The sequence below is a fragment of the Barbus barbus genome, assembly GCF_936440315.1.
Source record: "Barbus barbus genome assembly, chromosome: 30".
NCBI classification, from domain to species: Eukaryota; Metazoa; Chordata; class Actinopteri; order Cypriniformes; family Cyprinidae; genus Barbus; species Barbus barbus.
This window is the reverse complement of record NC_136758.1, coordinates 13738451-13751627: the sequence shown is the minus strand read 5'-3', so window position 1 is coordinate 13751627 and position 13177 is coordinate 13738451. Positions and strand designations below refer to the sequence as shown.

Genomic DNA, 13177 nt, shown 5'->3' with positions numbered 1-13177 from the left:
TCACTGCAGAGGGTCTATTGGTGAGCAACTGATGTAACGCTTAATTTCTCCAAATCTGTCCCAATGAAGAAAGAAACTAATTTATATCTTAGATGGCCTGAGGGTGATTAAATTTTCATTTTTGGGTAAACTATTGCCTTAAAAACAGTTAGATGTCTCTAAAACAGTGAATGTTCACCTGAAATGTTAAAGTGAAGTGCTTAGATGTTTTCCTGTAGCTCAATTGGTAGATGGGTTCAACTCCAAGGGAATATAAATGCACTCCATAAATGCACTGTAAATCACTTTGGATAAAAGCAAAATGCATAAATGCAAATACATCCTAAAATCAATCAATCAACTGAAATTAAAATGCACGGCAGTTAAATGAGACAAAAACAAGCGTTTTTGTTGATTTGCATTAAAAGAGGACATGGAAATGGTGAATGTTTCACTGTTAATATTAAGTATTTGCAACAGCTGTGATGGTCCCATTTCTCTCATAAGACTGCATTAGTACTGTCGGGCAAAAGAGGGTCAAGGTAGGTTCAGGATGACACCCTGTGGTAACACTGCACCAGTGCAGCTTGTGTTGTCTTAACTATATAAAAATGTAAATCAAAATGACAATCACTGTCAATTAAAAATCGAAAAAGAGCTGCTCTCCATCAGACTTTATTTCTTAAATATTTGTCCAATACTATTTGATGTGATTAGGTCTTTTAATACACACTGTAATATTAATTGAACATTGATTTAATGTAGCTTACAGCAACACACAGAGCCTTAAGGAAAAATATGCACACAACTGAGAAAACCTTCATTATGTAATATGGATTTATTTAATGAAGCTTTTTGACATAATGCCTCAGGACGGCTTTGAGAAGCTGTTAATATCTTACGACCAGTGTTAAATATGTAATTATGTGCTTTACGCTTCATTTGGATCTACGTCAATACATCAGAAGTCAAGGAATTAAACAAATAAGACAAAGAACTTGATGGTCATATATTATTTATTCCTTTTAAATATTTTCCTCTTATAATATACATTTCTATCTTAAATAATACAAATGCGCTGTGCTAGATCTATTATTTCAAAGAATGCCCAGTACTTCCATGCTGCACTGAAATATATATTTGTTTAGACACGCTCGCCCACATACACACAAACAGCCATTCATCAAAGGAGCAAAGAGCTTGGAATTCATGGTCAGTTTTGTATACAGAGGAATGAACATAATCCTCTCCTTCTCTCCTTATTTTGGTACACAACATGTTGTATCTGCCAGCTTTAAATGTTTGTATCTGCCACATTCTGCAAGCAAAGTATACATTTCAAAAATACATAATTCACACAAACAGCAACCATTAAGGAGTCTACTCAACCACACCGCCAACCAAAGCAAAACGAGCTCTGCTTAAATGTTCCGCGAAACCGCTATGGCATTAACACGTCTAAACTGGCATATCTGATGCTAGGAGATGACATTTACTGCGATAACTCAAAAAAAAAAAAAAAGAACAGAAGATCAGGACGAGATTATTTCACTTCTGTGTTTTGTATATTTTGGTCAACACTACTGAAGTTGGGCATGAGATGGATAGATGGATAGATAGATATAGGCTATGCAAAGGGAGTATAACTACCGAACGACAAAAATCATCTCATCTTCATCACAATGACAAAATTACTTCCGACTGATTAATATTCACTCAGATCTCAATAACATGAAAGGAATGGATTCAAGAATACCTTAAAGCGTATCTGAACACAAAGAAAGTTGTTAACCTAAGACAAATTGTCTTGATGTAAAAAACAAAAAAACAAACAGGTCTCCTTATCCATAGGAGTTTCACCTTTTTTGAGACCCTGTGAGTACAATGTTTCTCTTTGACTCTTCCATCTTATGTAAAGTCCTCAAAAAAAAAAGTGTGAAGGTCAGCATAGTGTGATCAGACAATCTTATCAATGCTTTTTAGCACGGATAACAACGTGGGGCAAAACAAGCAGGCCAAAAACGTGAAGAGGCTTGAGGAAAAACAAAACCAATCACCCACCCAGTATTTCTTCACATAACAGACTGTTAACTATTTAAAGGCACAAACAGACCATATAAAACAGCTTTCTCATATCGTAATTAGCGATCTTGTAACAAAACTACCATGTAGGACGAGAAGCAAAGGGCACACGTTGAAAGCAGGCCTGTGCGCGCGAGATAAAGTTTGTCCATTCACATTTGCAACTGACAGTTAGAGAGTTCTCTTGTATCTCTTTGTACACGTACAACAAATACACAGTATTTTCCTGCATTGGAGATCAGTAGCAGGTGGCATTTTGAACTGAGTCAGACTGCTGACTCGGTGAATGATAAGTTTTAGTGCAAACTAATGGAGTCGCGAAAGTGGATGTTAAGGAGTGGCGTGATAACCTTTGGTTTGCTGGGAAGGCAGAAAACGGGGAACCTCGGTGTTGGATATAAGGCAAGTCATGATGGGCGACGGGAGGACGAGAGCTCATTACTCATTGGTCGATCAACAGAATGTTAAGTTAACCAAATGCATTCTGGGATATTTGGTCCGCCATGATAAGTCTGTGATCCCCCACACCCTGTTACGATGACTGAATGAATGATTGGCCATTGCGTTGTGAATCAAACTGATTGGTGGCTCCTAAAAGACGGAGCTTGTGTTCAATTTATCTAAAAATAAATATTTTTAGCCTTCGATCTACAGATTAGGGTGCGTTTACTTCCAAAGAGAGAACATTAGAACTCTATTCCATAATTCAAGATCATTCTTAATGTACCTGCATTAATTTCCTCGTCTTTTTACACTCATTCAGCAAATATAAAAGATAACTGCAAAAATAAATACTCAAATTCATGGCGTGAAAAATCACATTTTGGCGATCGGTACCTTTGAACTCAAGGTAGTTGTGCTCAGAATGCCGCTCTACAAAGTCACAAGGGATAACAGTTGAAACTTTTTTCAGAAGTGCTACGCCGAGAGCATTCATCCTAAAGGGAAAACAGAAAATAACAACAACTCCCTAAAGACTTGTGGCCATCCAGTTGATAGGGTTTTGATTGTGTCACAACGTTTTGGATTCTGGTTTCAGTGTATGGCTCCATTCAGACCTACTGCAGGTTTTTCAGCAGACGTCCGTAGCGGAAGTCGTAAACATGGCGGCAGACGAACACCAAGTCGGGGTCGATGTCGTTGGGCATGCAACGATGAGCTGGAATTACATAGCTGGAAGGAGGGACCAGGGAGCTACGTCTGGGAAAGCCCTCCTCACGACACTTCACCAAGGCACAAAATCTGAAACATTCAAAATCACATTCGATTTATACAAAGGATATGAGGCGATGATACATTTGACACTTGCAATGAGCCGATAAATACGATCGCTCACCTACAGTACTGTGCTAATGTCAACACATAGCACTTATCCTCGATACATGCCACACTGTTTTCATCCTGATGCCGAGATGCGAAAATCTCATTCTGGAAAAATTCACACACCATCAATATTTTATTTTCAACTTAAGGGAATCCATGCTGTAAATGTATAAAATAAATATTGCAACAAATACACAGAGAAAAAAAAATACAGTCTTTAGAATCTTAGTATTACATCACATATTGATGTTGGAAGATGCAGGAATGTTAAAACATCCATTTATGAATTATAGTATATATACAGTGTTTATAACGTGTTTGAGAGTGCTGGGAGTCCATTTGTTTGTCCAGTGTCTCTACTTCAGTGGTTTAGTGAACACAGGAAACTTGTGTTGCCTACTTCCTCTATGAAACTCAATCAAAGGAAGTCAAATGTTGACACTGCTAGTCCCCAGAGGACCACATTGCCGTGCCATGAACAATTCTAGACTCACCTCACAGTGCATGCTGGGATTGCGACCCCCCTGAGTGTGTTCTGGGCGATAGTACCAAAACAAGCTCATCATCAGCTCCCCTGAAAGTAGGAATAGAGTATTATGAGCTCTTCTGTGGCTTTCACTGATGTTTTTAGTGAATACATTGTTCAGAAAAAGGTTTACCTGACTCAGGGTCTTCCCAGAAGGCAGAGACTTTGGCCACGTAAGGCAATGACTTCTTCCTGGGACCTGAGCGCAGTAGCACTGTGTCTCTGACCCTGATCACCTCTCCATCTCTCTGCACTCCTTCATAGCACCTGCGCAGGGATGTGGAGTCCTCACCCTTAAACGAAAGGAAAAATATAGAGTTACACACTGCATTCTCTCTCATTATACACTTTTGGATCAAGTCAGATATTTGAGAAACTACAAATTTTAAGACCTCCAATTAGGGGTCAAAGTGAAACCAGCCTGATTAATAAAAGCTTTTATTAGGATAGCTTAATCAAGTAGTCTGTGGACTGCCTGAATGACTAGTCTCAAAATGCATTTCAAAAAGTATTTTTAACTTAACACTTGATGTCTTAATGCAACATGTGGGCCAGAGGAGAGGCACTTTAAAAATTAATTTTAAAACACATTTTAAATAAGCACAGCGCACTGTCAACATGCTAATTAAAGCACTGCCACTAAAATTATAAAAAAAAAAAATTATATTTGCAGAAAAATATCTACACTACCATTCAGGTTTGGGGATGATAGATTTTTTTAATCTTTTTGAAAAAAGTCTCTTAGGCTTAACAAGGCTGCATTTATTTGAACACAAATACAGTGAAAACAATAATGCTGTGAAATATTATTACAATTTAAGAATTTTTATTTGAATATAATCGTAATTTATCCCTGAAATGTAGTTTACTCATGTGATGGAAAAGCTGAATTTTCAGCAGCCATTCCAGTCCTCAGTGTCACATGATCATTCAGTAATCATTCTAATATTCTGATTTGAATGACACATACCATGATTACATAGTAGAGTCATCAAAATTACTTTTTTTTTATTTCTCTATTTAACAAGGCTATTACTAGTATCCAAATCCCTAAAGAGCAGCCCATAGACCTAGTAAACTACACATACTGCCTTCTGAATCCTAAAGTGTTGTGTAAAAACATTTCATAAACTCTTAATTTAATACAGATGTTCTAGATCATAAAAATGCTAAAATGGAGAAATAGAAAGCAGCATGATGCAAACATTTTTAAAACACAACTGCTCATTGTCTGAGGTTTGCTCACTGGCTATTTAAAACATGTTTAGAAATATCTGTTTAAAAGCACCTCGGTGGAATTTAATAATAATAATAATAATAATAATAATAATGCAATTTCCAATGAATGCAGTTCACAGTGTATACTACTGACATTTCACAAATGTTTTTCTAAGGAAAATGCCTGGGGCAGCACTTAGTCATTTGTCAGGAATAAACGCAAACTCTTTCAATGAACCACTGCTTTAAGTCTTGCTCTGGGTACCTAAATGTTTTTAAAAGAAACTTTCAATACAGGGCAACTCAAATACATACCACGATGAATACTTCCTTTTCTGTTGCCACACCAACAGGCAGCCAGCCGTTTGTTGCCCGGCGACGGCTGATCTTCGACTGCTTGGCAGCACCACTGCCATGGCCCGCTCCCAGCTGGCCATCCTTAATGTGGGGGCAAACAGCAGAGTCCCGCACCCTAGAACGAGAGCCACTGGGTGGCTTGGCCCTCTGAGGGCATTCCCGACCCACTCTAATCTGCACCTGGGGTCGACTGGCATCAGGAAGAGGCGTCTGCAGGTGGGGCACTGACTGGGAGGGTGGAGGCACACTGGATATGGGGCAGATGGACAGAGGCAGGGCAGAAGGCATCGTGATGGACGAGCTGTGGTCATCCAGGGGGTAAGAGTAGTCTTCTACAGGAGTAGAGGAAGCAAAAATCATTGGTTCATAAAATGCTCAACATGCATTTATGATCATAAACAAACACCATATTGCATGTAATACAACACAGCAGACTAATGCAGCCATAAATGAGTCAGTGTGCCAGATGCTGCGTGGTCAGATGAAAAGCTAAGAGCCTCTAACCACAATTATATACAACCTTGAAAGGATTGGATTTTATGACAGGAACTACATATCAATTTAGAAATGTGAAAACAGTGAAACACTTGATTATTAATACATAACTGAACTTCCAACATAATGACAACGCATTATCAGTCCAATAACATCCAACTGCTGTGATCCAAGGGTGCTAAATGTTTGTGCAGGCATCTAAAAACACACATGACCAAAATTTCAGGGTGAATGAGCCAATCTTGGGAAACCTCCTGTCAATTGCCTATGTGGTTCCCATAGTGATGAGGAAATTTGAGGTGTGACACAAAAGGAACACAAAAGGTTTCCCGTTCACACCTTTATTTTTCACATACAGTGACAAGTTCATTGTGACCACAGTTCAAAAATGTAAAAAAATGCACTATAAAAGCATGAAGTAGTCCATACAGTATGTGTAATGCCCTAAATTAGTCTTTATCAACTGTTGTTGTGTGGAAAATGTGAAGACTCTCCTTTTGTGTTCAGCATATGCATTTGGCATGGCATGAGGGTGAGTATGAATATGAGAATAATGACAGATCATATTTCATCACTAGCTGAACTATAATTTAAACTCATCTAGAAATGAATACTTGTTACTTTTCATGTGGAGAATATATCTTGGTGCAAACTATTTCTTTAAACTTCCTAAATTTGGGACGCACTGTGGGAAACACAAATGTGCAATTACAAGAAATTAAAAGTGCACAGTTGGGAACTGTCAAATTAGGAGAAAAAAAAAAACATTTAATTTGAAAACCATTTTAAGTTTTATAGTTCATAAACTGATCTTTAAAACTTTAAAATGTACTCACCCTAAGGCCATCCAAGATGTGGATGAGTTTGTTTGGCATTACATCACTTGCTCACCAATAGACAGAGAATGGGTGACATGAGAATTTTGAATGGGTTTGGAATGACATGAGAGTGAGTAATTAATGACAGCATTTTAATTTTTGGGTGGACTAACCCTTGTTCACCCAAGCATTGCAGAATGTCTTGTGCAATGAAAAACTGTGCAAGTACTGTAATGCAAAATTTCTTCAATCCTGTTTTTATAAAGAAGCAAACTCATGTTCATCTTGGGTGGCCTGTGGGTAAGTACATTTAAATTTTTGAGTGAACTACTCCTTTAAAATGTTTTCTAAATTAAATCATAGGTCTTCTATCTTAAAATTAAAATGGAAATCTGGTGAGGCTTCCGAGGTTCATTTTTCATTTTGTCATTAAATGCGGTTCAGTCTATATGTGAGGTCAAATCAGCCCAGGGCTGGAGGTCAGAGAGTGGAGGCACTGAGTGACTTATCTGAAATCATTTCAATCATCTTTTTTAGAATTACTCTGTTACTGCCCACTGTAAAGAAGAAAGAAGAATGACTCTATAATAGCTGATTAACCTGTTGTTTGTTTTAACCTGAAGCAGGATGGTCTCCTCAGGGACCTCTCGTGCAAAATCAGGCACGCAGGACAGATCTATCAGCGCTATCACACTACCCATCCCCTGAGGTTTGACATCAATGAATAGCAAACGCAGACATTTTATTACAATCTGGAATCCTGAAATTCTAACAGAGGGAACAAACGTAAATTGAACACCAATTCTGAACAAATCAAACAGCCCTCAGACTAAGTGCACACAATGACGTGGTTAGAGTGGTAATCACACACTGTCTACACAAATAAAGGATAACAATACTTAAGATAACCTTGTTCACAGGGTTTGGCCTCTGTGTATAGAGATCGCTTTTAAGGAGTAATGCAGCTTCAATCAAGCATGAAGCGTTATTGGAAGAAAACTTCTCCCTACAGTATATAGACAGCTTCCATCAAATTGCACTCTCCTAATACTCAGCTTTTAGTGCACACATTATTGAATTGTTCAGTATTGCAGATATCTTTCCAAGTATAAAGCTTTGCACTTTCAAAAATGGCACAATTTGAACATTCATTTAATAACAAACCAAATATACCAGCTTTAAAGTAGTACTAAAAATGCTTCAGCTTTGCTTGTTTGTCTTGTCACGGTAAAGTCACACTGTACCTAAAGAGAAACCCACAGAGAGTCAGATTACGGTCTCATTAACGGAGATTACAGCGAATTAAAAATTACATTGTATAACTCAGACGTGTGGTTAAAAACCAACAAGGGAGCAAGTCTGCAGAGGTCCCTGCCTGCGCTGAGGTTCACAAGCGGCTGCGAGACCACAGCTGCCACCTCACAATGAACTGACAGTTCAAGTCTCCTGCCAACAAAAATGACCAGCACCCTCCCCACCTGTGGCAATTACTCACATTCGAAACAGCAGTGAACAGACTGCAGGGAACATGTAGCCACAATGACGTGATTGGGGAAGGGAATTTCATTTCATTTGACTTTTCTTTTTTTTTTTTTCTTAAGACCTTGATGGGACCTCGATGGGGTTTCTCTTGACATCCCTTAAAGTCACTGTATTTGTTGTGTACACCTTTAGATCAATCACTTTAGAGACTGAGCGAGCTCATTCACAAATACGTCTGCTGCTGAGACTGGTTCAAGGTTGAGGATACAAACATGGCGTAGAATGATGAATGGAAATCACTCCATCCACATCAGAAAAAAACATTTTCTCTACAATTCAGTCATTCCTTATTTTACATACTGATGTCATTTTGAAAACAAGTCTACTTAAGTCTATTTAAGAATATATAACTTATTTTAATATTTTATTTCCTAATAATCACAATAAAGTTATGACAATTATTATTATTATTGTAGTCTTATTGAATTAGTCAAAAACAGTGGGAATGTGGCCTGTAAAAACTTGAAAGAGGTTTGAGTTGATTCTTGCAAAAGGCCAACTACAAAAACATTTCACAAAAAAAAAAAAAAAAAAGAATATTTTTAAATTTTTAATGCAGGTTCAGTCCTCACACTAAATCTAGAACAATTAGAAAAATTAATTATTTCCAAATATAACTATTCAAATCATCTGGTGAAAAATATTTTTTTTCCCCCTCATATTTCGACAGATATTGCAGAAAAATTTTATATTTCAATGAGATTTGGTGCTCAAGAAACATTTCTTATTAGCAGTGCTGAAAACAGTTGTTTCTCTGCATTATTTTAATGAATAGAAAGTTCAAATGAACAGCATTTATTTTAAATAGAAATGTTTGTAACAATGTAAGTCTTTACTGTCACTTTTAATCAATTTTGGAAGTCCTTAATAAATAAAAGTATTGTTTAAAGTAGTATTAATCTGACTGAGACTGAACTTTTGAACTTCAGCGTATATAAAAAATTACTTAAATTAGATTGCATTAATGTACTGTATGCATTTCAACAATGCTATATATTAAGCACAAAAATGTTACATTTACAAATAACTGCTTGCCCAGTTTTATAAAGTTGTTTTAAATCTCTAAATTATAAAGCATAATAAAGTTTTCTTTTTTCCCCTTAATACAGTTACTGTAATTTCAAACCTAAATTTAGCCTTTAATATCACAACAAAAATATTTTAGTTAACCTCATTATGCTTCCTTTCTGTTGCACGCTGTCTGTTCGGTGCACATGTGCATGCTTGCTTTAAAAAGTGCTTAAAGTTTGATGGCATCTTGTTAGCTTATTTTTTCCAATTGCATCAGATGAAGCCCTACTTAAATATAAAATGTGACACCTTACCTAGTCTCTCCTCTGTACTTCAATCATAATCACAAGAACAGACATCAGAGTTAACAGCAAGCTATCTCTCAAACTTCCCTGTAAGTTACAATTACGGAGCTAATTTGACAAAGCAAGAGATCATTTAAACTTATTTCATTTTCCATCCTACCTGTTTCCATTTTGTGCATGCAGCCGGAGCATCCTGCGTTGTACGAGCAGCCCCTGCTAGTGATGGGTTGCGTGGGTCTGTAGGCATAGCTACTGAGCCTGCAGGCCTCTCCGTAACAGGTGCCCACAGAGTTACAGTATGCCGGATGAGGGATCCCCGTAGGATGGGACACCGAGGAGGGCAGTAGTTTGGGTCTCTGGACCCCGCTAGTGCACACTGTCAGCGGGGGTACGGACGAGGCCGTGTGGCTCCCTGGATTTGAGCTTACGGGAAGAGTCGGAGTCCCGTGATGAGCGATGTGTACGTAGTACCCAGGGTAACAGGGATAAGGATGGGCACCGATGGGCATTGCTGGATGCGTCAGGGTGTGAGAAGGAATAAATCCCTTCAGAGAATGTTCATCAGTTTCCGGGAAGGTTTTCTGGCCAAGGAACAGGGCTAGTCTATGGCAGTACTCCACTGATCTCTCCTGGGAACAGCAGTAATATGATTTCACATCAGTCTCTGTTTTCTCTTCCTTCACAGGCTTGAGGGGATAACCGAGCATGGATCTGCACTGATATCCTGGGCTAATAAAGCCATGGCTTCCTGTGCTCCCGTCCCACAATGCCTCACTGTGGAGCGCTTGCTTCTCGCAGAGGCTGCAGCATTGCTGAGATACTTTTAACTTGGACTGACAGGCCAAGTTGTGCTGCTGTTTACGCGATTTCAACTGTAGCTGCTTCCCTCTCACTGCTCCGTCTGTTTTACCCCTGCGCTTCACTCCCGAGGACGTGCTGGTAAGCTTGAGCAGGGCGGCCGCATTTAAACCCGCCAGACGTTTGGGAGCAGGACTGTTTAAAGTCTGCAGATCAATAGCATCAGACTCCATCTTTGCTTTTTTTGGGTTTCGACATTGTTCGGTCTCTCCGGTGCAAGCGCGTTTCCGGTTGTCTTGGCCTTTTCTGGAACAATCATTATCTTTTGTTGTGTCTTTAGAGAGAGAAGTGTCTCCTTTTGTCTGTTGCTGCTTCTTTGAGGACTTTGATGTCTGCTGGGGGTCCTCTCTGTCCAACAGCAGACTGTTAACGGCTTCTGCGTTCAGAGAGGCCAGCCGCCTTTGGCGAGGTTCGAGGATGAATTCTGTGTATAAGGCAGATTTATCAGGTTTCACTTTGCTTTTTGGTTCAGGCGCTGACCGGCAAGTCTTACAGGCTTTCTTGCGGCACTTGCAGATTTTCGCCTTCCCCTGCATTTCCTTCACCTGGGCCTTCATGCCGTTTCTACACGTTTCGCTCTCGTCCAAGCGTGTCAATACGACACAGCAGTTAAGCGCGCTTACTTCACCCAATCCATGTCGTCCCCTGAGAGGGTACAGCTTCCGGTCTCTCTCAGCGGCCTTTCCTTTTATCTCCTTACCTTTTCCTCTTTGGGTAGAACATCTTTTAGCCTTCTTTTCTGGCCAAGTTCTGTCCATAGTTGTCTGACAGCTCACCTGGTTCGCAGATTCACTCTTATATCCACATAAAGAGTTCCTCTGCCGTGCATGGGTCATCACACTTTGCCATGCAAAACCTATAAAGGAAATATAAAGCATTGTTAATTTGTAATCTCAAAGCTGTAACCGCTGTGATTAAATATATAGTGTGTACAGAAGCCATTACGACTTTCATAACCTCTACTAATTAATATTAATGTGACCGGCTATGTGAACTAATGTTGAAAAATCAGCACAAACGTGGCCTTATGTGCCACCTTAATCAGGTTGCTGGTCTGGCAAGAGTTTATAGAATTTGAATTGGACAGGGACAAACATGGTCACTAAACTGCGTAGGTGCAATAAAAAAAATTTTGATGAGCATATGCGGTTTTGGTCTTTTAACAAAAATCTTTCAACTTGAATACATAAAATGCATGTGTGTAACATTTCTGAGATTTAACACATACTGGCATCATGGGCGCAAGAACTGATTACATTAATCTCTAATAGACATTGAATATCTTTTTCAAATGAATGATGTAATTGCTAAAACATATACAGAGAGACCACAAAACATACTATTATGACATTGTGTGTTAGTATGGTGAAAGCACCACAATGTCTGAAACTTAGGTCAGCTATTTCTATTTAGACTTTGACATTCTGCATAATTTAAATGCAAAGTCCACCCAAAAAAGTCTGTCATTGGCAAAGTAAGTCATATAGCTTTATTTCGTCTGAAAACTAAAAAGAAAGGGAAATGTTTCATGTGCCATGATGTAAAATGACTGAAACTACCAATGTCTTTAAAACAACAGGACACTCAATAATAATGACAACTTTAATTTTTGGGAATTCCTTCAAGAGACAGTTGAACAGAGACACTTGGTTCCTAAAAATAACAAGTCTGAGTGCCTCTAGTTTCTTAAGTGGCACTTAAATTGCTGTTCTCCAGATAAAATGCATATGATTTGCAGTCGTTGTGGCACATTTAAGGCAGAATTCTTTTAAACTTGCAGATGAGAAATGAATGCAGTATTCAAGGACATTCATCAATATCTCCTCATAGTGACGTTCTGGAGATTCAACATGTCCAACATGTTTCCCCAAGACCTATTGATCAAATGAAAGGCAAGTCAGGGGTCAAACACACACCGAGACATACGACAGTAATTGGGCTCCATATGAAACTTAACTCTAACTGACACAAAACACTAACTTCTTTGACCTATTGACAAGTTCCTCTTCCTTTAAAAAGAACAGAAGTCCTTGAGGCTTTCCCGCTGACTCTGACGTTTAACCTAGTAGCTATTATTATTAATCAGACATCTTTTTTTTGTTTGATGCATCGCTGTAATTTCAAATACGACATTGCGTTTTATGTTCTGTATTATTAGTATCACTGTGCTCCACTATGAAAGACAGAAAAGCTTTGAAAAAGTATGAATGCTACAGGCTTGCTTGGATTGTGTGAATAGATTCATTTATTCATGTGCTCGGTTATTAAGTTTGACAGCTGCTGTATTTGAAACTCCATCTGTCAAATAAAAGAGGTCATCATAACCATCAGTCAACCTCAGACGCATGCAGTGCTCTCCTTTACAACGCACAGAGCAAGTTCAGCACCCGTGAAAGAAACACTTTTATGCACATTCCTAAAACCAAACAGTAAAATATGGACACAAAAAGGCATCTACCATAATTGACAACTGTAGCATTCTCTCATTTCAGCAACAAACCTCTTCAGCTCTCCTACTGCTATCTACCATTTAAAATCATTCAGCCATGACAGATAAAGGGAGGAATCATTCTGCGGTTCAACTAACCACAAAAGTGACTATTTTAAAATATTTCACCAAATAGATTGACCCTTATACTAAAAATAAAATAACCAAACTTAAA

At 38.5% G+C, this 13177-nt stretch overlaps 1 protein-coding gene across 2 annotated transcripts in view; it reads right to left on the bottom strand.

Annotated features, from left to right (window-relative positions):
• Window positions 1-977: 977 nt before the first annotated feature.
• Window positions 978-13177, bottom strand: part of bahd1 (bromo adjacent homology domain containing 1) — a 32469-nt gene continuing 20269 nt past the window's right edge. For both annotated transcript variants that reach the window (XM_079386819.1, XM_079386820.1), the window contains exons 2-7: window positions 9817-11370; window positions 5444-5817; window positions 4044-4203; window positions 3879-3958; window positions 3398-3489; window positions 978-3303 (exon numbers count right to left, since the gene is read on the bottom strand). In XM_079386819.1, the coding sequence (XP_079242945.1) occupies window positions 3120-3303; window positions 3398-3489; window positions 3879-3958; window positions 4044-4203; window positions 5444-5817; window positions 9817-11350 (2424 nt within the window). In that variant the 5' untranslated portion in view covers window positions 11351-11370 and the 3' untranslated portion in view covers window positions 978-3119. The remainder of the gene's footprint in view (window positions 3304-3397; window positions 3490-3878; window positions 3959-4043; window positions 4204-5443; window positions 5818-9816; window positions 11371-13177) is intronic.